The 24,973-nt window shown below is 39.8% G+C and overlaps 1 protein-coding gene across 1 annotated transcript in view; it reads right to left on the reverse strand.

The window, feature by feature from the left end:
* Positions 1 to 24,973, reverse strand: part of zdhhc8b (zinc finger DHHC-type palmitoyltransferase 8b) — a 42,671-nt gene that overhangs the window by 3,237 nt on the left and 14,461 nt on the right. Inside the window, exons 2-8 of the mRNA XM_028824425.2 lie at positions 5,134 to 5,255; positions 4,791 to 4,948; positions 4,432 to 4,604; positions 3,866 to 3,968; positions 3,414 to 3,505; positions 3,072 to 3,204; positions 2,272 to 2,389 (exon numbers count right to left, since the gene is read on the reverse strand). Coding sequence (XP_028680258.1) covers positions 2,272 to 2,389; positions 3,072 to 3,204; positions 3,414 to 3,505; positions 3,866 to 3,968; positions 4,432 to 4,604; positions 4,791 to 4,948; positions 5,134 to 5,255 — 899 coding nt within the window. The remainder of the gene's footprint in view (positions 1 to 2,271; positions 2,390 to 3,071; positions 3,205 to 3,413; positions 3,506 to 3,865; positions 3,969 to 4,431; positions 4,605 to 4,790; positions 4,949 to 5,133; positions 5,256 to 24,973) is intronic.

The following is a 24,973-nucleotide window of genomic DNA, read 5'->3' on the forward strand; positions in this document are numbered from 1 at the left end:
GGGGTTTGTTTCCTGCCTTGCACCCTGTGTTGGCTGGGATTGGCTCCAGCAGACCCCCCGTGACCCTGTAGTTAGATGGATGGATAATATCCTAACACAGTACTTCACATCATTGAAGTAAAAACACCTCCATTACTTAGACAAGAAACAAATATGCATTACTATGGAAGCTTTTTCTGCTCCAAAAAATAAATTCAGAAGAACTGCCTTTTTAAAACATTGTCTGCTGCTATCTGTGTAACATCATGTGCAGGCGTGTGCTCTGGTGACAGCTAGCGAGAAGTTAAGCAAGTGCATAGATAGCATGCAATCAAGAGAAAAGATTATGGGGATACATTTAATCCTGTATGTGCTCGGGGGTACCCAGTTAAGATTTACAGGGAGACAGTAATCACCACAGCAGCACTGACGTAGTACACAAGTCCCTTGGGCACAATCTCACAGACACGAGGAAAATAGTGTGCTGCTTGCAATCCTGTAGTAAAAAAAAAAAAAAAAAAAAACCTTATAAAAGGATCCGTGTAGTTTTAATCTGACTATTTGCTGTCGATATTTTGAATCCGTGTGATCCAGTAGCGTACAGCTAGTGTCGGCATTTCCGGTAACAAGACTGAGGTTTAACGCTGTTGCAGTGTGCCCCAGAGCTGCGGATTAGCAGTGGATCAAGACTTAGACTAAGCACAGTTATACTGTGCGTTCTTGGGAGTCAGAGAAGGGGAATGAAGTTGCGTACAAACTTAGACCACTTTGTGAGTAAATTTAATGAAATTTGTATAGTAGGTACTATTGCAAAATAAATTCCGCATGCATCAGACAGGCTGTTAAGAACTAAAACACACACATAGGTTACTAAAACAATTTTTAATATTTAAATTTGGACTTCAGTATAGCATGATACTGAATTAAAACATTTATCTCAATGCTACAGAAAAAGACAAAAGATGAATGGAAATATTTATTTTGGATAATATAAGAAGCAGAAAAATATGGAACATACTTCTTGGCCCTCCTCCCGATGTGTTGCATATGATATGCGTTCATTAGACCGGGCAGCTTGAGTGCTAATGGTCCCCTTCAAGGTCAGAGCGGGAGATGCTGGTGTGCAACCATTTACTGAGGGCATGCCTTGGCAAAAATGGAACAAAGCCAGTGCACCATACAGTACATACTGGCCCATTCAAGCCCTGATTTTTGGTAAAAAAAGACATCAAGTTGGTGTCCCTAATTAAAAAATTGCTTGGCTGCCACTTCAGAAAGCGCACATTAAAAAGACACTGCCAGTTTCTTCCATGCTGTATTACTTTGGAGTGTGATGGAGATATCTTTGCAGGTGTCCCCCAAAACTAATATGTAATCTCTCACAATTTGTATTACATAGTGCTTGTGGTCTTCTGTAAATTTTGTGTTGTGATTAAACATTCATTACAAATATCGTTCAGGTTCTGACTAGGTATTTTATATGCTTTAGAGACTGCTGGATTAATTCAGTTTGGAAAAGCTGGACAGATAATGAATGACAGCTCTTCTGTATTATCTACGTAATCGGAAAATGAGTTACCGTTAAGATAATTACGCTTCAGATAGGATTCTATTTAAATGTATGTCTTGTTGTCATTACTTTCTGTATAGGGATTTCAAGGCCTTTTCAGACACTTAAAATGAATTACATAAAAAAGTGCACTCTGGCCCACAGATAACCTAAATGCATTTTTTTCAGTCTATTTTGGATTCTAAAATTCTCATCTTATTTGTGAGTATGTAGAGTATCAGCTATCAGACAGTTTCAGGATCACCATGAAATTCCCACCCTTTAATCTCTTTTGGGAGAACACACCAGTTAAATAATCACCTTGTATTAAAGATGAAAAATACACTGTGTGCTCATTATGATGTTTTGCTCAATCTTAATCTACTTCTTCCATGGCAAAAGAAAAATAATTTCCAATGTTTACATTACAAGAAACAAAACAAAAAAAATCTAAGTATATGGTGGTACTTTATTAATACCATTTTCAACTAGCACTCTCTACAGCAAAGTAAAATATGCTGATGTGCTGCAAACCCTTTAGCTACTTTTCACATTTTGCTGTACTACCATTTATACTCTTTTCTTCCGTTTTTCTTTTTAGTGGGAAAGGACATCTTCATATATATTTGGTTTATTATATTTTTAATGTATATTACAGATATTTATAATACTTAAGTTCAAAGGGCATATTGTACCGATACGTTCAAATCAATTAAAATAAAATAAAAATGATCACCACTCACCTTCGCTGGATGTCAGCTGGCTCTTAAGTTCAGTGTATCTGTTCAGATCTGCTTTGGGGGGCAAAGGTGGCTGGCTGTCCAGACACTTGTCTTCCAGGGAGTCCAAATTAACTTTTGACTACCAACAAAGGAAAGTTCAATGAGCATAGCTTGGGGGTCTTAGATCTGCATACAGCAAAAACCTACACCATTAAAAATGTATCCAGTGGTTAAGATATACAAACATTGGGCAAGGAGACTGTCATTGCCTACTGTTTGGGTCAATAAAATAATGTGAAATGTGGGTGCTAATGTACAAGCTGCTAATACTGAATCACAAGTGAGTGCCCCACTCCCCCAGACTGTTCCTCAGAGCAATTGGTGCTGGACAAGAGCAAGAGCTGGAGAAGACAGTGTGCAGCAGCAGAACAGGAATGAATCAACAATGAAATTTTATACAGCAAGTTTTATAGAGCCAACACCATCCTCAGGCACTTTACAAGTACCGATCCATGGTTATACATGTATGTTATATGTACTGTATATATATATATTATATATATATATATATATATTATATATATATATATATATATTATATATATATATATATATATATATATATATATATATATATATATATATATATATTATATATATATTTTTTTTTTTTTTTCTTTTTTTTTTTTTTTTTTTTTTTTTTTTTTTTAAACTGGATCACTAGTAGGTTAAATTTCTCAGGGTCACACAGTTGGGGCTGGTTCTTTCCTCTCAGTTCATATTGCCTAATGCTACCCTAAAACAAAAAGCAGGGCACTGACCTTAGTCCGGGGAATGTTGGCATGGATTCCATTGTCATTGACTTTTACTGAGATCTGTCGTGTGGGCAGGTCTGGCCGGAGGAAAGGGGGCTTGACATTGACAGGATGCAATCTCTTTGGCTCTACAACATACCTGAAAAGGGAAAGCCTTTCAGCTGGGTAGCTAAGGTAAGCATGTAGGTCTCTTGTTAAAAGCATACCAACTAACAGTTATTGTTCTTCATTGCTGCCACACTTTCTCTTAGCATTGACTGAAATAGTATGATATGACCAGAGAATAGTATTACTAAGCAGACAGCACAGCCATCAGCCAGAAAATACACTCAAACTATTTTTACATACCTTGGAGCCAAGGGGCTGCACAGCACATACTCTATATTTCCACAACAGCCCCGTGTGAATGGATTCACTCCGCCACGGAACTTTCCAGTCACCTGTAAAACCCAAAAAGGAAGGCCAGAATGACAAAACAGAAGCAGCAAAAACCAGAAAGAAATCTGCAATCCAGAAAGCCCCTTTAAGGAGAGCCCCTCAATTACAACAAAGACAATGCAGGAACCACATTCTGATCGGTCATTCACAAGGCATTCCCACCAATACACATTCACTCAATAACTGGCATAACCACACAGCAGCGTCCATGTTTGTACACATGCATTGTTTTGCCAAAATAACTCTCCTAGCCGTTACTGGCTAATAAACTCCTGATCCTTGCACTCCGTCTCATAAACTGTAAACCCCATTTCCTCCAGGAGATTCAGGGCTGATAGGGTCTCTCTAGCCGACCAACTCACCTGCTCATTAGTGGTCCGTCCCCTGGCTACAAGGACCATATGGAATCCTGTGAGGCCCACAACTGGAATGAAGAAGAGACCTGCCACGCACATTACTACCAGCCTGAATACCAGAAGTCAAGGAACAAATAAGGGGAGATTTGAGCAATCAAATCCACAAGAACTTCAGATATATGGAGTGCAGCTCCTTATCTACAAGTTCCCTGAGCACAGGTCTAGCTTATAGCTGAGAAACAACTTTCACATGATGCAGTAGGACACTTTCCTACACAGAAACATATCAAAGCTGTAAAGGAGACAGCAGGAGGTGCACTACTCTTACAGATGAAGTGCATGGCTAGAGTCGCAGAAGAAACTAGAACCAATAGATGGCAGGGTAAAAGGTGGATATCCCAGCCATTTGAAACCCTCCTTTTACACAACTCGTCGGTCGTATGTACAAATTGTAGGAAAGCAAGCTTAGTAGATGGGGTGGGAAGCCCTCTAAGTCAGTGTGGTGCTGTAAGGCCTTCTTTAGGAGCACCCAGTCACCAAAATTCAAGGTTTCCCCAAAAGCAGAAGGATACGTGACAGTGGTATGCAGGGCACCCAGTCGTTCTAGGTGATTGAGAATATAGATGAGGCCGAAGGCAAAAACCCCAACCATGTGAACACTTAGAGAAAGCAGGAACAGGAAAAAGTATCTGTAATTGCGTCTCCCAATGCAGTTGTTCACCCAGGGACAGTGGTGATCGAAATCCTGCAGAAGAACACATGGAACATGGTGAACAACAATTCTGCAACATGTCAGCAGGGAAGTGTTAAGTATACATTGGGAAAACACAGAGAAAGATGGGGTCTGGGGAGGCAGCTTGGAGTGTGTCGAGAGAAACTGAGAAGAGAAAAAAAAAAAAAAAAAAAAAAAGCAGCACCGATAAAGTCCTACCTCCACACAGTTGTCACAGACGCTGCAGTGAGAGCAGCGAGGTGGTCGGTAAAAGTGACAGGTCGCACACCACTTCATTCGAACCTGAATCCCTTTGATCTCCACATTCTTATACAGTGGCGCCCGGAAATCATCTTCTTTATCCTCGTCTTCGTCGGCTATCAACAGGGAAACCAGAAAGTTATGAAAATATGTAGCTTACTGAAATTACTGGACAGTCCAACCCTGGCTCACATCAATGAGTGTTTATCTGTCATTTCCCTTCCAATTCCAAGACCTCAAGTTAAACACAAATATACCAAGATGAAGGCTAGTGCCCTAAATTGTCCCAAAGTAGACTCACCTCGTGGAAAGATACCAGGGTCCATGAATGTTGCCATGCTGAAGTTGGCCAACACGAAGAGAAAGACGATTCCATTGTAGAAAGGGATGAGTGGGGACACCGCCCTCGTCAACCAGGGGCACCTATGAAGAAAAGAGAGACACTTTAACAAGAGAGGTTTCATAAGTCATAAAACAAGGAATGCCAACCAGAGACTGATGGGAGGTCTTCCTCAAGACAGCTTCCCATTAAAGGTAATAGTCTTTAAAACATTGTTTCTGGTGGCATACTTCTTAATTATGGGAAAGTCTGCCTTTTGTGAGCTTTGAAATGTGCTCCAAAAATTACAGTCGAGGTAGATATTACGGAAAAATAAGACAAAGACGAACACAAACTCCTCAGCCGTGTCCTAAGATCAAGGTGGCCATTAAAAAAAACATGAAACACTGAAGGGAGAAACACTGCTGACAAGTGTGGCTTACCCCATTTGGTTCCTGAGAACAACAACAGAAGTGGTGGGAGCAGCAGGATCTTTATGCCTGGTGGAACATCACACTGTGAAGGGAAATGCTGGACCCTACTAGTTGGACATTTACATTTCATTTCTGTCCAGGGAACAAAGGCAGCATCTCCTAACTTTCAACCACGTGTGTACGTATTTCATGTGATGGTGTTGGGCAGACGCATGCCAGAGGCTGAAGCAGATCTCTTTGAAGACTTCTAATAACTAAATTCACTATGGGGCCAATCCTCAGTGCACACCTGAAGAAACTTTAGACTGAAGAGTACTGAATGGAGAGTGGAAATAGTAGCCAGCTAGTGGTCAAAATATCTGCCTGAAAATCAGCATCCTTGTGTCACCTTATGGACAGCATGCTACAAACGTAGTGGTGTTGCACACAAGCCATATTCTGAAGCAGTCCACCTTTGATTAGGACCAGATCAATAGGTTTTAATTTTTTTTTTATCATACAGCAGACCACTCTGACGTGGAATAAACCAAGTATCTGCACTGGCTGCCTTTTACTAATAAATGAAGTGATTTTAATGGTAGAAGGCGTTTCTTATCTTTAGTGCAGCTGGATGTTTTAAAAGAACAACTCTTTTAGCTGTGGTCACCTGTAGCTTAATGGCAGAGCTGCTGTTCATTCCTGTATTACGTGGCCTTCAGAAATAGGCTTTAAGCTTCCAGAACAGATAGGATGTAATTTGGGATTAACAAAAAGCACTTCAGGAATATTCTGTCCCTTTAAGTGGGAAAGACCCTCCTCACTCACAGTCAGAAGGAATCTACTATAGCTTGCTCCATCAACTGTTCTAGGAGTAAACAAGGATAAGAGCTAAAATGAATTCACTCCAATGGCCCAAGAGTGGAGTCCTGCATACTCCTATAGTAAAGAAAATGCCAAATAGTGAGGACCCAGGGCATTTGTCCACTTTTTCTCTGAGGTGTCCTGTCTAAGATAATCAACAGACTATGTGGCTCAAAGATGTTACCAGAGCCTGCAAAACAGACAGCCTGCTAGATATTGTTGGATGCAAACAGAAAGGCAAATTATAATGCCTATGCCATTATCCCTGGGATGTCAAATGGTATGTTTTGATGTAGGGATTACAAGCCCAATAGCTGTGTAGAAATGATTCCACCTCTCCTGACAACATACTCAGATTTCCATCTCACTTTGCCTAAACAAAGCTGCATGTTTCTGACACAAGCAGAGCTAAGTGGCCACATGTAGGATGTCCTCAAACCATCCCTCCGTTCCACTGTAAATTTATATGACAGAGGTCAGTACATCATTTGAATAATTCGTTTTATTTTACCATTGTGCTCTTCACGGAATACAGGCAAATAGTGCTGTGACAATGAACAAATTAGTTTGCTAATTAGGAGTGTGAATATTTAATGTATTACAAGATGCAGTATTTAAGAATTCTAAATTTTATAAGAAATATTAATCGTTACGACTGGAATCAACTCCAAAGCAGACAAGGTGCATCAAGGTACAATAAGTGAGCATTACCCCCTTTAAACCTGATCTACAGTACAGACTGCCGGGATGTCCGGCTCCAAGTGTTTCTCATTGATCTTGTGGTATCATGCAGAAGCTTTGCACGATTCTGCTTTATGACGTAAGTGAAGTCCAAAGTACCCAAGGCTAACCTCCCAAAACATCCGGTACCCAAGGGAGCCATCAGCAGGAAGCTTCCTCGTAGTAAGAAGTGGCGCGCTCAGCCACTCAGACAACGCCACAGTTTTTTCAGCCATGATCACACTAGGCAGGGGAGAACAATGGCAGGAAGGTTTGTACTGTGAAATTGTTTATGAAGTCCACAGGCACACAAAGCCCTTCATCAAGCCCAAGAGGGTAACCCTCAAGGAAGCACTTCCATTTCCCACCCCACTAACTTGTGGTGATAGAACCACAGCCAGAAAGCACATGTAAAAGGTGATGCATTTTAAAGTATAAGGCATCTCTATTAATGTTATACTTCTCAATAGACAATCCCAACTCTAGTATCTACTCTCTCACACTCCTCAGAGACAACAAACCATAGTCTACACCTCCAAAAAAAGAAGTCCAAAACCTGCACATCTTAAAGTAATGAACACTAGAAGAGTGGCTGAAGCTGTGTCCATTGCATGATATTATGCTAAATGATAAAAGTCCCAAAAGATTGGGTTTGGAAAGTCACTGCTCTGTATAACATGTTTAAAAAGCCATCCCTTTACAGAAGGCAATTCAACTTTACAAAGAAATAACACAGACCTTTATTTCCAAAATCAATTAATAAAGCTGCACAAAGAGACTCTTGTATAATCCAATTTGTAAAGTAAATTACTTAGTGTGGCATAAGAAATGTACATTGTTAATAAAGCGACTTCATTATATACCTTAAAAAGCTTCATTTCATATAAAAGTAGTTTACAAACCATGCCTCCACACATTCTCCAACCTTCTCAATGCACTTGCACCACCCATGTGGTTTTTTTTTTTTTTTTTTTTTTAGCAGTCCAAAAAGGTGGAAATCACACGGCACCAAATCTGGTGAATAAGGAGGATGCAGCCATACCTCAAACTTCAGTTTCTCCAGACAAGCCTTGGTGTTCTTAGCCATGTGTGGGCAGGTGGGCATTGTTTTACAGCAAAATGACTCCTTGAGACAGCAGTCCCCGCCTCTTGGATCGAATAGCAGGCTTCACATTGACCTTTCAAGAAATATCTCCATGATTTTGTACTTCTTTAAAACAGGTGCATCATGTTTAAGCCAGTTAATTAAAGATATCCTTCTATGAGTTTCTTTTCCACAATGTGAAAGAAACACATTGTATTTTGTTGGTGGCTAAAGATCAAAAGGTGCTCTGTAACAACATATGGACCACTGTAAACTTCCACAGTCAAACCATTCATGTTACAGAATCTACTTTCTTTTGTCTGCAATTATTACACAACCTTTAACAACGCAAACAGTGCTTGACTGTTCGTAGGTTATCACTGGCTTTCACTGTCTAGCCTTGAATGACAAAAAAAGTGTCTCCAAACAGAAAGAGGACAACAGCAAAAACTGTCACTGCCCTTTTTTCTGTCAAGATGCATATAATCTAACTAATAATGCAAAACTAATCTAACGTAGATACTTTAAAAAGCCATACTCCCAGTTAGATATAGACACACCACCTACTGTATACAATATACCTTATAAAATACTTTAATCCTAAACCATTTTTTAAAGCTACCACCTACATTTTACTCAAAGTTCACTAGTCTGTATATTCATTGTTATATTAATATTAGGAATGCAGATGAATAAACACACCTGTATTGTAACTAGTATTCAAAACCCAAACACAGGGGATTGCACAGATCAGTGTGTTTCTTCATGCTGGTCCCAAGCCCGGATAAATGGGGAGGCTTAAGTCAGGAAGGGCATCCGGTGTAAAATTTTGCCAAATCAATATGCGGACAACAATACAAATTTCCATACCAGATCGGTCGTGCCCCAGGTTAACAACGACCGCCACCAGTACTGTTAGCCAACAGGGTGCTGGCGGAAATTGGGCTACTGTTGGCCGAAGAAGAAGAAGAGGGAGGAGACGTGTCCGGAGGAGAGGAGGAAAGCAAAGAGTGGAACTGAGGGTAGGAATTTTGAATGTTGGCAGTATGACTGGTAAGGGGAGAGTGTTAGCAGATATAATGGAGAGAAGGAAGGTTGATATATTGTGTGTGCAAGAAACTAAATGGAAGGGGAGTAAGGCCAGGTGGATCGGAGGTGGATTCAAATTGTTCTATCATGGTGTGGATGGGAGGAGAAATGGGGTAGGAGTTATTCTGTAGGAACAGTATGTCAAGAGTGTTTTGGAGGTGAAAAGAGTGTCAGGCAGAGTAATGATTGTGAAGCTTGAAATTGGAGGTGTGATGATGAATGTCGTTAGTGCATATGCACCGCAAGTTGGATGTGCAATGGATGAGAAAGAAGATTTTGGAAGTGAGTTGGATGAAGTGATGAACAGTGTACCCAAGAGACAGAAAGTGCCGATTGGAGAGAATTTCAATGGACATGTAGGTGAAGGGAACTGAGGAGATGAGGAGGTGAAGGGTAGGTATGGTGTCAAGGAGAGGAATGAAGAAGGTCAGAGGATACTGGATTTTGCCAAATGGATGGACATGGCTGTGGTGAATACTTATTTTAAGAAGAGGGAGGAACATAGGGTGACGTACAAGAGTGGAGGAAGATGCAAACAGGTAGATTACATACAATGCAGAAGAGTCAATCTGAAAAAGATTGAAGACTGCAAAGTGGTGGCAGGAGAAAGTGTAGTTAAGCAGCATAGAATGGTGGTCTGTAGGATGAAGTTGGAGATCAAGAAGAGGAAGAGAGTGAGGGCACAGCCAAGGAACAAATGGTGGAAGGTGAAAAAGGAAGACTGCAAGGTTGAGTTTAGGGAGAAGGTGAGACAGGCACTGGGTGGCAGTGAAGAGTTACCAGGCAGCTGGCAAACTACAGCAGATGTAGTAAGGGTGACAGGAAGAAGGGTGCTTGGTGCGACATCTGGACAGAGGAAGGAGGAAAAGGAAACCTGGTGGTGGAATGGGGAAGTACAGGACAGTAAACAGAGGAAGAGGAGGGCAAAGAAGAAGTGGGATAGTCAGAGAGATTCAAAAAGTAGACAAGAGTACAAGGAAATAAGGCACAAGGTGATGAGAGAGGTGGCGAAGGCTAAAGAAAAGATGAGTTGTATGAGAGGTTGGACACTAAGGAGGGAGAAAAGGACCTGTACCGATTGGCTAGACAGAGGGACCGAGCTGGGAAAGAGGTGCAGCAGGTTAGGTAATAAAGGATAAAGATGGAAACGTTTACTAACAAGCGAGGCGAGTGTGTTGAGCAGATGGAAAGAGAAGAGGTTGGATGATGTGGAGATAGTGAATCGGGAAGTGCAACTGTTTAGCAAGGAGGAAGTAAGGACAGCTATGAAGATGATGAAGAATGGAAAAGCCGTTGGTCCAGATGACATACCTGTGGAAGCATGGAGGTGTTTAGGAGAGATGGCAGTGGAGTTTTTAACCAGATTGTTTAATGGAATCTTGGAAAGTGAGAGGATGCCCGAGGAGTGGAGAAGAAGTGTACTGTTACCGATTTTTCGGAATAAGGGGGATGTGCAAGACTGTTGTAACTACAGGGGGATAAAATTGATGAGCCACAGCATGACGTTATGGGAAAGAGTAGTGGAAGCTAGGTTAAGAAGTGAGGTGATGATTAATGAGCAGCAGTATGGTTTCATGCCAAGAAAGAGAACCACAGATGCGATGTTTGCTCCGAGGGTGTTGATAGAGAAGTATAGAGAAGGCCAGAAGGAGAGAGGAGTTGTGGTATTGTATGAGGAAGTCTGGAGTGTCAGAAGTACGCAAGAGTTGTACAGGTTATGTACGAGGGAAGTGTGACAGTGGTGAGGTCTGCGGTAGGAGTGACGGATGCATTCAAGGTGGAGGTGGGATTACATCAGGGATCGGCTCTGAGCCCTTTCTTATTTGCAATGGTGATGGACAGGTTGACAAACGAAATTAGACAGGAGTCCCTGTGGATTATGATGTTTGTTGATGACATTGTGATCTGTAGAAATAATAGGGAGCAGGTTGAGGAGACCCTGGAGAGGTGGAGATATGCTCTAGAGAGGAAAGGAATGCAGGTCAGTAGGAACAAGACAGAATACATGTGTGTAAATGAGAGGGAGGTCAGTGGAATGGTGAGGATGCAAGGAATAGATTTGGCGAAGGTGGAGGAGTTTAAATATTTGGGATCAACAGTAGAGAGTAATGGGGATTGTGGAAGAGAGGTGGAAAAGAGAGTGTAGGCAGGGTGGAATGGGTGGAGAAGAGTGTCAGGAGTGATTTGTGACAGACTGATATCTGCAAGAGTGAAAGGGAAGGTCTACAGGATGGTTGTGAGACCAGCTATGTTATATGGGCTGGAGACAGTGTCACGGACCAGAAAGCAGGAGACAGAGCTGGAGGTAGCAGAGTTAAAGATGCTAAGATTTGCACTGGGTGTGACAAGGATGAACAGGATTAGAAATGAGTACATTAGAGGGTCAGCTCAGGTTGGACAGTTGGGACACAAAGTCAGAGAGGCGAGATTGTGTTGGTTTGGACATGTGCAGAGGAGAGATGCCGAGTATATTGGGAGAAGGATGCTAAGGATAGAGCTGCCAGGGAAGAGAAAGAGAGGAAGGCCTAAGAGAAGGTTTATGGATGTGGTGAGAGAGGACATGCAGGTGATGGGTGTAACAGAACAAGATGCATAGGACAGAAAGACATGGAAGAAGATGATCCTCTGTGGCAACCGCTAACGGGAGCAGCCAAAAGAAGAAGAAGATTGTAACTACTATTCAAGAGAGCAATACCATGTTAAAAGGTGCATGCCAACAGATGGATGATGACACAGATGCAGTAGTCATTTATCAGGCTGCCTGTGTGCACGAGTAACAAAAGAAAACCCTCCTCCAAAATGGTGAAAAAATGCCACAAAATTAATTTTCTTTTATGCAGAATATGTAGATGTCCATTACATCAGCATCCTAGTTTAAGAAAATAAAGAAAACCCATTCCTAAAAAAATTGATTCCCATATAATATACTTCAATTAAATACTTTAAATCTCTTTCTAGACTGATGGTCCCAGAAACGTACAGATGGGAAAAGTCCTGTGCTAGCTACCTCAGTGCAATCTGGGAGATGTTCCTTCAGGGCACTCTCTGGAATACTTGCAGTGACAGTCTATTCAGCTACCTGGTTGCCTATTCAAAATATTCATGTTAACTTCTTATCTCATTTTTTCCCAATGGATTAAAAAAAATTCCTTTCATTTTACGATGTGATGTTTTTAAGATGTTGCTTGATTTCCATCCAGGCTGTCTTCTATATGAAGTCTGCACATCCCCATTATGCATTAGGGGTTTTGCCATCACATTCTTACAAACCTTCTGCTAGGCTGATTGGCGCCACTGAATTGAACCAGGGTGAGTGAACGTATCTGTGCACTCTGTAATGGTCTGGTGTCTGTAAAGAACTGGCCCAGGCTCTGTGCCTATTACACTCTGTCTTAGCATCCTAGGCTTAATTCTGTAAGTGTTAGCATGTGTATATTGTGAATTTCCCCTTGGGATTAATAAAGTATCTATTTAACAAGAGACTAATTCAAGTGTTTCTGTAAAAACACACAGCCCAAAAAGAAGCTTCTATATACTGCTAGGCTTGCTGACCATCAAAATTACAAAGTCTAATGGCCTCCGACTGCCAGTCCCCCATGTGCGAAGCTTTATATATCTATTTGTTTTTATTACATCTTCTGGTTAAACCTAAGTTTTTTCTAAACCACATATCACATTTCTGGAGGTCTGTGCTGTCAAACCCACCATAGTAGGCATCTACAACCTGACCCGAGTAATACAATGGCATGGATTATATGGTTTTATTCCTGGGTTTTTCCCAGGCTGCTTGTGACAAGCCTTGCTGACTTGTACAGCTTTGATAATAACATGCAGGAAAACACAAGAAAGGAAGCCCTTCACCTTCTGTAGGCAGTTAAACATTTAGCAATTAGACCGCAGTTTAATGCTCTTAGGATCTGAAGAGTAATCAAGGTCCGCTCTAGTGAACGGCAGCACCGCCACCAAGGGCCAGACCCTTCTGTCTAAGTGCTATTTCTTACTCAGGGAGAGAGAGAGAAAAAGAAAATAAAAGTCTCTTGTGGCAGACACAAACCCAGAAGTGCAAATACAGCTCAGTCCCGACCTAACAGTTTCACAGAGCCACACAGTGCTGTTGTTACCACATTACATCTTTACTTGATAGCTTGTTCCAATCTTAGAAAAAGCACACATCTTTGACAACACCATACCAGCTGACTAGTCAGTGCTGTCAGTTGTAATACTTGGTTATATGCTCTTAACTAATGAAATCTTCCAAAATTGCAAAATCAAAGGGAAAAAAGTCCTAATGCTCTGCCAACTGAATCCCTTATACTTAGCTCACTGGATACAAGTGACAAATGTGCAATCAATCATCATAGTATACAAAAAAAGAGACTCAATCATTTAACTCTCAAAATTACTGTATGCAGATGTGCAACACCAGTTGTAAAAATCCAACCCCACTACCTTGGTTCTGTGATGTTCTGGGCTGGCACTCATTTCTTCTACCATTACTGACTTGTTGTGGCAGTCAATTGTAGTGACTAAAAAATTGAACTCTAAATTTGAAAGTCATTATCACTGTGTTCACTTATCAATAAATCTGAACCTAACTCAATTCTTCTTAACAACCTATGTTGACACTGAGTAAACCTTTTCACTTGTCAATGCCTAAACTGTTAAAAAAAAAAAATTGTATATTGAATCTGTATTTTGCAAGGTGTCCTGCAACAGCATTTAAACAGAAAGGTACTGTATAAAATAAACGGACTGTCAGCTAATTAGTCACAACATGCATGTCAATAAATATTTGTAATATGAGCCTTCTATTTAAACAATTTTTTTTTTTTTTTTTTAACCTAACGGTGTTTTTCTTTGAGTTATTTCAAGTCTTAAGTACTGGTGCTTCTTTGTTCTACAGTTCTAGTGCGTTTTTTTTTTTTTTTTGCAAATCAGCTCCCGCTTTGATCTTGGTTGTGTTTTGCTTTTATCTGTGCCATAAAAACACTGTCAGATTTAAGTCCCAACTCCCATGTAACTGTCTGAAACTCAACTGATGGTAAAGCATGGGTGTTATTTGTGAAGATGCGAGTGTACATTATGCGGTAACAAGGTGTTGCAGGTTTCTGAAGTACACTGTGCAGCAACCAGCCAGTAGTTCCAGTAATGAATATCCAACTCAAACTTGGGCTCATAGGATATCTACATACAGACCAATTGTACCATCAAGGCTTTGGTTTCTGTTTAAACAGATAGACAAGCACCACCAATGAGCACAATATTTTGGTTCCTTGTGTTTATGTACGTAAAACACACGAGTGAGAAAGGCAGGCACCTTGGCTCCTTTCTGAAGGTCTGGTATTTAGACCCACCCTTATCGTAGCTATCACAACTGTCAATCACACCATGACATCCAGCACTCCAACCCCCCAATAGATGTAGAGTTGGACATTTCTCTTGGAATCCAGCAGCTGCAGAGTCTCCAAGCAACCATCCTATTTTTAGCACCCATTTAAATGTCATCTTCAATTTCATCCCATCAGTCGTCATCTGTTCAGCTTCAAAGAATTGCCACGGCTGCTGCTACTGAAGAAATGGCACCCCCTTTATTTCTATTGCTCTCATTATTAGGCAGTTTTCTTTTACCCTTATGTTGTGAGTTGCCCAGTTGTGGCCTTCCTTTCAGAAGCTACAAACTCATATGTGCAGATGCGTCATGCAACAGATCCACTCAGTCTTTCAACATGGTAACTAACCCCTGCACTCCATGGAGGCTGAAGAAAAAAAAACAAAAAAAAAAAAAACTTACAAGGACAAAGGGGCAGTCAGCCCCCTTCTAGCTGCTCCAATGTATCCCAATTTTTTTCATTTAGGAGGACAGACAAGAGGACAACACATGTGAAATATATGCTTTTAAAAACAATGGAAAAGGGAGAAAATCATCATCATGCACTGCATTTTATTTCAAGAAGATTACATCCACTCTAGATCTATAAATAAAGCAAAGTGATATTTTATAGTGAGTACACACTAACCTCAAATACTTTACAAAGCATGAAACTGAGCTGTTTGCAGGCCTGACACACACAGAGATAATCTCTTGTTACTGAATGTTAAATGCAACAAAAAATAAAGACAATGACAAATGAGAAAAAGAAGAGATGTACATAAAGAACTGCAGATCTTCCAGAGAACAAAGAAGATGTGAGATCTCAGTTTAAATATGAATAATTTTGAAACACAGCATTTAAAAATCCAAAACATTTTTGAGATGACAGCCTACCACTGAGGACAGGAAACGATGGATGGAAAGATAGGTAGAACTCATTACGTCCACAGGGAGAAATTTGGCTTTTAACAGAAGCTCTTTAAATAAATGAACAGATAAATAGATAGCTACACACACACAAGAATGAAAGCACACCAGGATGATTAAAAAAAAAAAAAAAAAGAACAAAATTAAAACGAAAGATAAACTTCTGACTTGGCAGTCCCCGTCACAGTGAAGTATTATGCGGGTGTATTGCTGTTGGTAAAAAGGATCCTCCATAGCGTTTCTTGATGCACTTATGCTGAATGTCTTGTGTTAGTATATCAGAGAGAGGATGTGCAGCATTGATTAAAACAGCAATCAATCAGATTTGTTTGAATTTTCTTCTTCACTGCTACCTCCAGGGGGTCCAGAGTTTGTCCTATAACTGAGCCTGCCCCTTTAAATTAGTTTGGGCCCCTCTTGAAGTGATGTTACCAGCCCAGCACACCACAATGTAAAAAATCACATCGGCCATCACAGAGTAATAGAAGGTCTCATTGCACATATTAAAGGAATACAGTCCCCTAAGAAAAAATAGCCTGCTCTGCCCTTTCTTACATAGTAATTGTATCATTTCTTACAGACTTCAGAGGTATAGACCTGAAATCTTAGGATGGAGTTGCAAAGTTGTGGCAAACACAAGAAACTGTAATCCTCTGCAGAGTTCAGCGCAAGTTCCCTTAACCTGTCATGAGACTTAAAAAGCCTATGGTTCCAAGTTTCTCTCTAAGGAGTACACTAGATCCTTCATAAATTTGGCAGCCCCTCTGTATGCACAAGACAATACTATACCAACGTATTCTTTAGACTGCAATACCACGGCGTGCTGGCAAGTACTGCCCAAATAGAATTGTGGCTCAGACGTGCAGACATGAGAACAGTACATATGTAAATACAGCAGGCTGACCGCACTCACCAAGGTTTCTTAACAAACAAGATGGTCTAATAATAGGCTGTGCATTCCTTCACTCTGCTACAGAAAAGTAAGGAAATCCTTCTGTAGCACAAAACCAGAACAACACAGCGCAGTTTCACAAGGCTTTCTTGCAGCCTCTCCCTCTTAAACAATGTGATATCAAACAACTCATTGGAGCTCTAAAAAGTGAAAAATATATGATGTGGGGCATAAGGACTTGCCAAATGTAATCCTTAAAAATTATAATTAAAGTAGGAGACTAAAGAATACTATTAAAATGACCAAAGCAATCAAACAGCAATAGAGAAAAGAAACAAAGAGCTTCAATAATATAGATTCAAACAGGCTTGTAATTTTACACTAAAAAAATAACATGAAATTAGGATGGCATGCTGTAAATAGTGGGAGAGGTCTAATCGTTCTCAAAAAAACGAACGTTTGAAAAAGTGGAAGGGCAAGGAAGCCATAAATAACAAGATAGCCAAAATTTCTGAAACCAGGGCAGGTTAAATAGCAACTAATAAGCCGAGTTAAATACTGAAGACAAAAATCTCAAAACAGAGGGTCTTGAAACATGCATTCATCCATCCCTGTTTTTTAACCTGCTTAACTAATTTAAGGTACTAAGTCAATGTCATATTAAGTGACATCTTGATGTTGAGTATGTCAGATTTCCAGACCACAATTGCTGATCTCGTTGTCAGAACCATGTAAAATTTAAATGACTGAACATCGTTGGACAAGTCACAGTTACAGTGTTAGTGCCAACATTCCAGCACAGTTGTGCTCACTTCTTTTTGTGACAGCCAATAAAATACTGCCTGTCGGAGCTGGCACTGTATGAAGGGTTAGCAGCTACGGCAAGTTCAGCCACAATCTCACCTTTTTTTTCTTTTATCCATTCTGTTGTGGCATGTAGAACATTAAACATTAGAGAGACAAGCTTCTCTTCTCTTTGTGAAGTTCAAAACACCCACGTTCCTTACTCCTCATCACTGTAGTCAATGCATTATACTTCCAGATGAGTATTCAATAGTTGTCAGCACTCGTGCACACACAGCCAGCCCCTATAACTAAAGATGTTCAGTTTTGTTGGCATGATTTGCTCGGTACGTCACATTACAGGACTGTTTTCATGGGAGTACACCGTCGACTGCCTCTGACTTACTAAGATTATATAAATGAAGGCTCCCTGAGCATGGAAAAGGTGCTATGTAAATAAAATGTATTATTATTATTATTAATTATTATAACTGAAAATCACTGGAAAGTCACGTAATGTGACATCGTCTTTAGGGAGAAGCCAGGCTAGTTCCATATTTGGGGGAAAAAAATGATTCCGAGTTGTATCTTAACACATTACACAGAGAGCCATTAAAAAGTATTTCTCCCATGTCTGTTTAGGTTAACTATTTTCTCAGCCAGCCATTCTAACTCACACATGATTCTCAGACCGGTCTTAACTTTCAACATGATCTCTCAACCCGGGTGAATACATACATTACTTAAAGATTTTGTTTGCTTACTTATGTATGCATTCTGCTTCCATGTCTCTTTGGGCAGCTTTAAACAAGGATGTCATCTTCAGGGAGCATGCACAAAGTTGATTTTCAGTACATATATTTCCTCCAGAGGAAAGCCTTTTTATTTGCACTTACAATTGCATTCAGCCACCATTTAGCAGCTACTAGGAAATGTAAAAAAAAACAGGCTAAATTAAACAGGTTTATTACAGAGAGAACAAGCATATAGTATGACACGGAAACATTTTGCATTTAAGAAGGCAGTGCTGCAATACCTCAACAGGCAGTATAATTAGACTTAAGAAGTTTAAAAAGAGAGAAAATGCCACCACCTTCAACTAGCTGTAACCTTAACCTGCACACACTCCAGCTGTTCTTGGACTGTCAGATAGAACTGCTACTGGACACAAAATCTCTGACAGTGAGAAAACCTGACAAGTGAACAAAGCGAAAAGAAAACAACCACAGACACAAATGCGGGGAGGTAGCAAAACTACCTTGGTTGTCACTATCACAAAATTATTTAAAAAGTTGACTGTGCACGGAACTAAACAATTTAGCAAAAGCAGCTTTATGTATAGCTGGCTGGACATTTGTACCAGTAGGTTTCCAGCAGCTTTTCCTCGTAATACTGCCTCACATTGAAACTTATTTGGTGAGACAGGAGAAGGTAAACACATGTTCTAAACATTTACTAATTTAAGAATGAAGTGTAAGCCCAGAGTCATGTGTGAAAAAGATATTAAAGAAAAGCCTATGTCATACAGCATATCAGCAAGCCTGACACTTGCTAAAGTGGGGTGACAATAATGTCCACTACCCAATATCTCACAGCAGTACACAAATGGATATGCTCTATCTGTTCACCACTGTACTTGCAATGCTAATGAATCCTATACACAACAATGGTACAATTTCCAAACGTCTGAGGCAGATCTTTGAGCTGTGCATGGACGCAGGCAGCCAAGCTGCACCCTCTGGAACCAGGAATGCAAGAGCACTTTGTCCATCTTGAAGGAAGACTGAGCTCACAGGAGCCCAGAGCTAGGCCTGCAACAGCCGTTATCAGCATCTGCTACCAAATTATGGTTGGCTCTAGTTCTTCAGCTCTTCATATGGTTCAGAGGAACCATGTTACACTTTTTAGTTAAATCGGGTAAAACAGATATAATACCCGGGCTCAGCAAATGTCGGCCACGGTTTCCTAGGCTTATTTTAGAAAGTGAAAAATCTGCCTTTAGCTCGGGTGTCTCCTGGGGAATAGATAGTAACCTCTACTAATGCCCTGCACTGCTGCCCAGACCTCAGACAGAAAAGATAAGACAAACAGTCAGATATAAACTCAGAAGCACAACCTGGAGGTGAAGACTGGGTAAAAGATCTCTAACTCTAGCAACAAATACCCAGGTACAATGGCAAAATAATCCATCTCCCTCACATTAGAATGCTGCTGAAAGAAAAGCAGAGACTGGCCAGCTGAGATGTACATAGGGACGTGAAATTATGAGTTCAATCCTAAATCCTATGAACTGAAAAGGACTTATTGATAAAGTGTAAAAGAGACTGAATATGTCACTCCTCACAAATATGACAACAAAGGCACACAAGGGTGTGACCATTTTCTCTGAAAAAAGCTTCAGCTTCATCTCATTTCAACCTCCTATAAAAGTACTGGCTCCTAAAAAAATTCATACCCTGAATAAATGCCAGAGATAAAGCAATGAATCTGCGAGAGATGCATTTTATCCAAAACTGAAACACACTTACCCTATCAATAAACAAGGTTAAATTTCATTTAAATAATTCTTTCAGATCTCCAGATACACACAGAGTAATTGGTTGTTTAAATACATCTTCTTACTAAATTCAGAACAGTGGGAGGAGTTACACTGACAGAACTTCAAGCATTCACAGCTGGCACAGTCAGACAGTAGCTATTCACTGTCGAAATAACAGTTTTGAATGTTGCTCTGCGTTAAAGACTGTAGAGCCCAACCCCAACAGGCTCCAAATCAGTTTCCATGCCCACCATTTGTAGAGGTCGAGTGCACAAATACCTTTTAACCTACTCCCCATACTCTGCTGGAATTTACTCCACAGATGCGTCATCTCCAGTACTAAATACATCTTCTGCAGATTCAGCTGCCACTTTCCTCGGCCCTGCCAATCCAAACAGCTCAGATATGAGAGAGACAGGTGGGATTGGTTATTTACAGCATCATTCAAGCCAGGAAGGCTACACTCGCAGACTGTCAAAGGGTGTTCAGAGCGCCCTGTAAAGTTTGTGCAGCTGTGATTTCACAAGAGACAAATGTGTTACAGTACCTAGGCAGAACTCCGCTAATCATGTAAGCAACAATCTGGGAAATGGATAGTTCCACTTCCTCTGGACCAGCACTGACCTTTGTCACCTCTTTTTTCTCCTTACTGAAGCCAAGATTGTAAGTCTGAATTGCACTGTATATGAAAGATTCCCTACTAGCTAGCCTGTGAGGGAAGAGCTGGATGGACAAACTGGCCACCTACAGCCACCAGAATGGTCACTGGAGCCATCTAATGCACAATGCTCTGTCATCCACTTGTTGCCAAAGATATTTCCTGATATGAAAGGACACACCTATATCATGTCTATATTCTCTGCATTTTTCATGTTTAACAAACTTTCTCAGAAAATATTCAAAAAAGTCTGAAAAGTTTAGTTCATGGGATTGGACAAAGAACTACTAGAAAGCTATAATGTTCCAGGGAACCTAAAGATCAGAAGCTAAATTTAACTGGACTCCTTATTAGTTGCCTTTCACTTTCTCACAGGTTCTTTGCATCTTGATATTGAGATTTCTGCTATCTTTATTCTCTGAACAAATTAGACAAAATATTGCAAAATAATGTTCCTATAAAACTGCAAAACTCAGATAAGCATACAACAGACTGAATAATATAGCATTAAACAACTGTCTTCACACTGGGTTTTACAGTGCTGCCTCACAGCACCTAGGACTTGGGTTCAGTTCTTGTGGAGTTTGCAAATGTTATCCAGATTTGTACAGATTTCACTCAAGGAATTCAACTTCTCCCCTGTTTCAAAGATCTGCATGTTGTGTAACTTAAGACTTTACATAGGCAAAAGTTTTATTTGTGTGAATATGTAATGTGATGGGTTCCTGTCCCATTCAGGTTTGATTCTTGTATTATACCTGATGCTGCCAGAATACGGTCCTCTGGCAATCTATGGCTGAAATAACAGGCTCAGAAGTGGGCAATGGGCTAATGTGTTATGCCCAATGTTGCCAGGCCAGGATTAGCATGTCCCCCATGCCCCCACATTGGATTAGGTAGGTTTAAGAATGATCATCACCAGTGACCTGCATTTTAGCAAATAAATGAGCTTGTAAAATCCTTGCGGAGTGGTTCTCTGATCTCATAACACACCACAAAAAATGCTTCAATATTTTGGAGAAGACAAAACTGTCCCAGCCAGCTTCTTTTAATTCAGAAAATTTCACCAGAGGCTCATCGTAACTGCTGATGGAACCAAGTTTACCCAGCCCTACAAATGAGACCAGTCTGTCAGTCCTTGCCATCAAGTTCACTTTCTGAGGCTTCCTCAAGAAGAAGAAAGAATGACAAAGAATAGCAGGGACGATAACCTACATATGCAGGGCATCAAATCAGACTAACACCAGTGTCCACAAGAAATGACCAACACAACACAGTTTTTTAAGCAATCAAAAAAAATTCTCATTCACAAGGGGCTCAATCATCTTCAAACACATTTCCAGCATCTTTTACAAATGGCACCAGCCCACACGATAAAGAAGCTTTTCAAAAAGGAAAGGTTTCCTCATGTTCATCTTCACAACTCCTTGTTCCATGCCTATGTTATGATAAATCCTACACCTAAAGCTTTACAAATAGTAAAGTAGAAAAACTAAATGGAAATGTGTTTATTCAGTGGGTGTCCATATTTAGCAAGTTTAAAGAGAACAATCTGTCACTAGACAGCTGGTCATCAATGCTGTGAACAGAAATAGGAAAACTTCAGCTTGGGGCTTGCAGGATATTTCTGAAAGCAAAGTGTAGACCTATTAAAACCCTTAAACTACACCACAGTTAACAAGCAACATTATTTGTATAAAGCCCCCTTCAAGTTTGTATTCAATTTGCAGATTTCCTTAACCAATAGGCAATTCTGCTTAGGCTAGTGTGAAATATGGAATGGCTTTACTTCCAGGTTTACATATACAAAAAGGGAACAGCCAGTTTCCAGAGGTTGCGATTCATTAATAAAAAGAAATGTCAAATTTAAAATGGGCTCAGCAAATCTGGATGACTCAAAACAATATGCTACAATTTCAAGTAACGGCAGCACCAATGCCCGTCTCCAGAAACCTCTCTTCACTGGATCAAGAGTGGAGTCTCATAAAATAAACTACCGAAATACACCCCTCATGACCCCATCAAGTGCTGATACTCCATTCAAACTAGCTTGGCACAAGACATTAGGAACAAGAACAGCAGCTGAAAAATGCAAAGGTCAGTGGTTCAAGTCCCACCACTTCTCCCTACATTTCCCTGTGTGAAATTATCATCCTACTTTACACCATTTCATATGTTACAATCTATTTTCTATAAGCTATGCAATAATGTACTAGGTACTAGTGCAATATGCAATGCTTACAGTTGGGATCATAAAAAAAGCTTCTATAGGCATAAAAGTCTAACTAATTGGCAAATAAAGCATTTGTACATAGGAGCAAGACAAGCTAACATTCCATCCTTTACTTTCCCACAGGGTCCAGTGACTTAAATAAATAGAGCAGCCATGCCAACTCAGTCAGTGCTTGAACTTCAGCATGGGATTCTGGGAATCACGTTTTATTTAAAAATGCTGTACAGTTTAACTTAATATAAAGTGGAAAATCCTGCTGCTATTTCAAGATTAAATAAATAAAAGCTTTTTCTTGTTATTATAAAACTTTAATGCATTATAATGCAAGTTTACAAATAAAAATACATGACTCATGTGTGTGATGATCTGAAGAATCAGCTGCAAGTTGCAGCCATTTTAACTTGTAGCTTTCTATTAAGTGAATGAATTAAAAATAATAATGAGATTGCTTGCTAATTAACAAAACTACTATGCATAGCCTTAATGTGGGAATACAGTGTTTATATTCAGGCCGCTGAATGGATATAGTTAAAAATGTCCATCCATTTTCTAGCCTGCTTTTTCTAGTTCAGGACATTTTGAGGACAGTGCTTTGCACAGCAACACTTGGGTACAAGGTGCTAAACAACATTGGATTGGCCACTGCAGCACACACAAATACCAATAAACATCCAGATTAAGCTAATCTAAATGTCTTTGGAATATGTGAGGAAAACTGGTGTACCCTGAGGAAACCCAACGCTACACAGGGAAAACAGCAGTACCAGCTAGTTGTAATAATTAAACATTGACAGAAATCAGAAACCAACAGGATATCTATGCAACAATGACAAGTCCACAACTGTAATATGAGCTGCTTTTACACATTCGTTCCAAAAACGTTTAGGTGTTGGTCATTTCCAAACTTCCACATTAGCCAAACATTCATATGACTTGGCTCATAATCAAATTAAACCCAGTGGCTTTAACTGATCTGACATATGACAGATCTGTCTCTAATAACAAGATATCCAACTCACATGTGAAGGTGCAGAATCACAAAGACATACAATGAGTAACCTGTTAAAACAGCTTACTTCTTCACAAACACTAAAGCTGCAGAGCTTGTTTGGTTTTTCAGGCCAAAGAAAATCAATGTTTTGAATGCAATGAAAGGCTATGATACAGTATATTTTGTTTAATGGATGACAACATTACTCCACTGAAGGACACCAGTCCAGTTTAAGATAAGCACACATATATATTCTACAAAGATGAGACAAAAGCAAATGTCCAACAGTCTGCAAGACACTTTGAAAACAATATATCAAAAAAATGTGCTTAACAGATTTTGGTAATAATAGATACATCTTCTAATGAAAAAAAATGATCTTAAAGAATTTTAAAGTGGAGAAAAATGCAGCCAATGAAAAAGGAAAGCATCAGTTGGTGGATAAAATCTGATACTTTGATACTTCGCTTATCTGACTTGTCTATGAAAGGTTATCTTTCATTTAATATTATTGAACAAGTAATGTTTCCTGATTGCATTGATGAATAAAAAGGTCACAAATCTGGCAAATGGACAACTTAAAAACACTATTCAAACCAGGTGTTTCTACAAAAGAAGTTTTTGTAAATGACATACTGTAAATAAAACAATCCAAAATAATCTAGGTGTTTACTAATTTATGTGGCACATGTAGGACAATATGATTTCAATCTGATTTCATTAATATTAACTTTACAAGGGCTTTACTTTTCATATTTCATGCACAAAATATCAGTGAATAAATGTGGTATGTGTACACAGCAAGGTAAACAAGATTCTTCAACCCTATTCTTCCTTTTAAAAACCAAGTTGAAAATCAACCGAAATCTACAAAATCCTTCTCATTAGATGGGGTTTGAACTGGGAGGAATGTATTTTATAATGCAGTACATCAGCCACCATGTTGCACTGCCTGCTATGAAACAGAACAGGACAAAACAAGCATTAACTAAATAGTGGCAGAAAGTTTAAGCCTGAAGAGAAACAATGATTACAAAAGAGTCTCACTTCCACTCACTTATGTGCATCAAGCATTCTGGATATCTCCACGTCTTTTGGCAGATTGTAGACTTAAAATCCCATGGCTGGGATTCTTCTAGCAAATGCAGGGTGTGCCACAATATTACATAGCAGAGCACGCCATTACACAAACATTAAGTATTACATCTGTTTCTTAAACCAAATGTACAAAGAAAAATATGCAGCCTGCTTACACTGAAAA

Source organism: Erpetoichthys calabaricus, chromosome 18 (genome assembly GCF_900747795.2).
Source record: "Erpetoichthys calabaricus chromosome 18, fErpCal1.3, whole genome shotgun sequence".
Classification (NCBI taxonomy): Eukaryota; Metazoa; Chordata; class Cladistia; order Polypteriformes; family Polypteridae; genus Erpetoichthys; species Erpetoichthys calabaricus.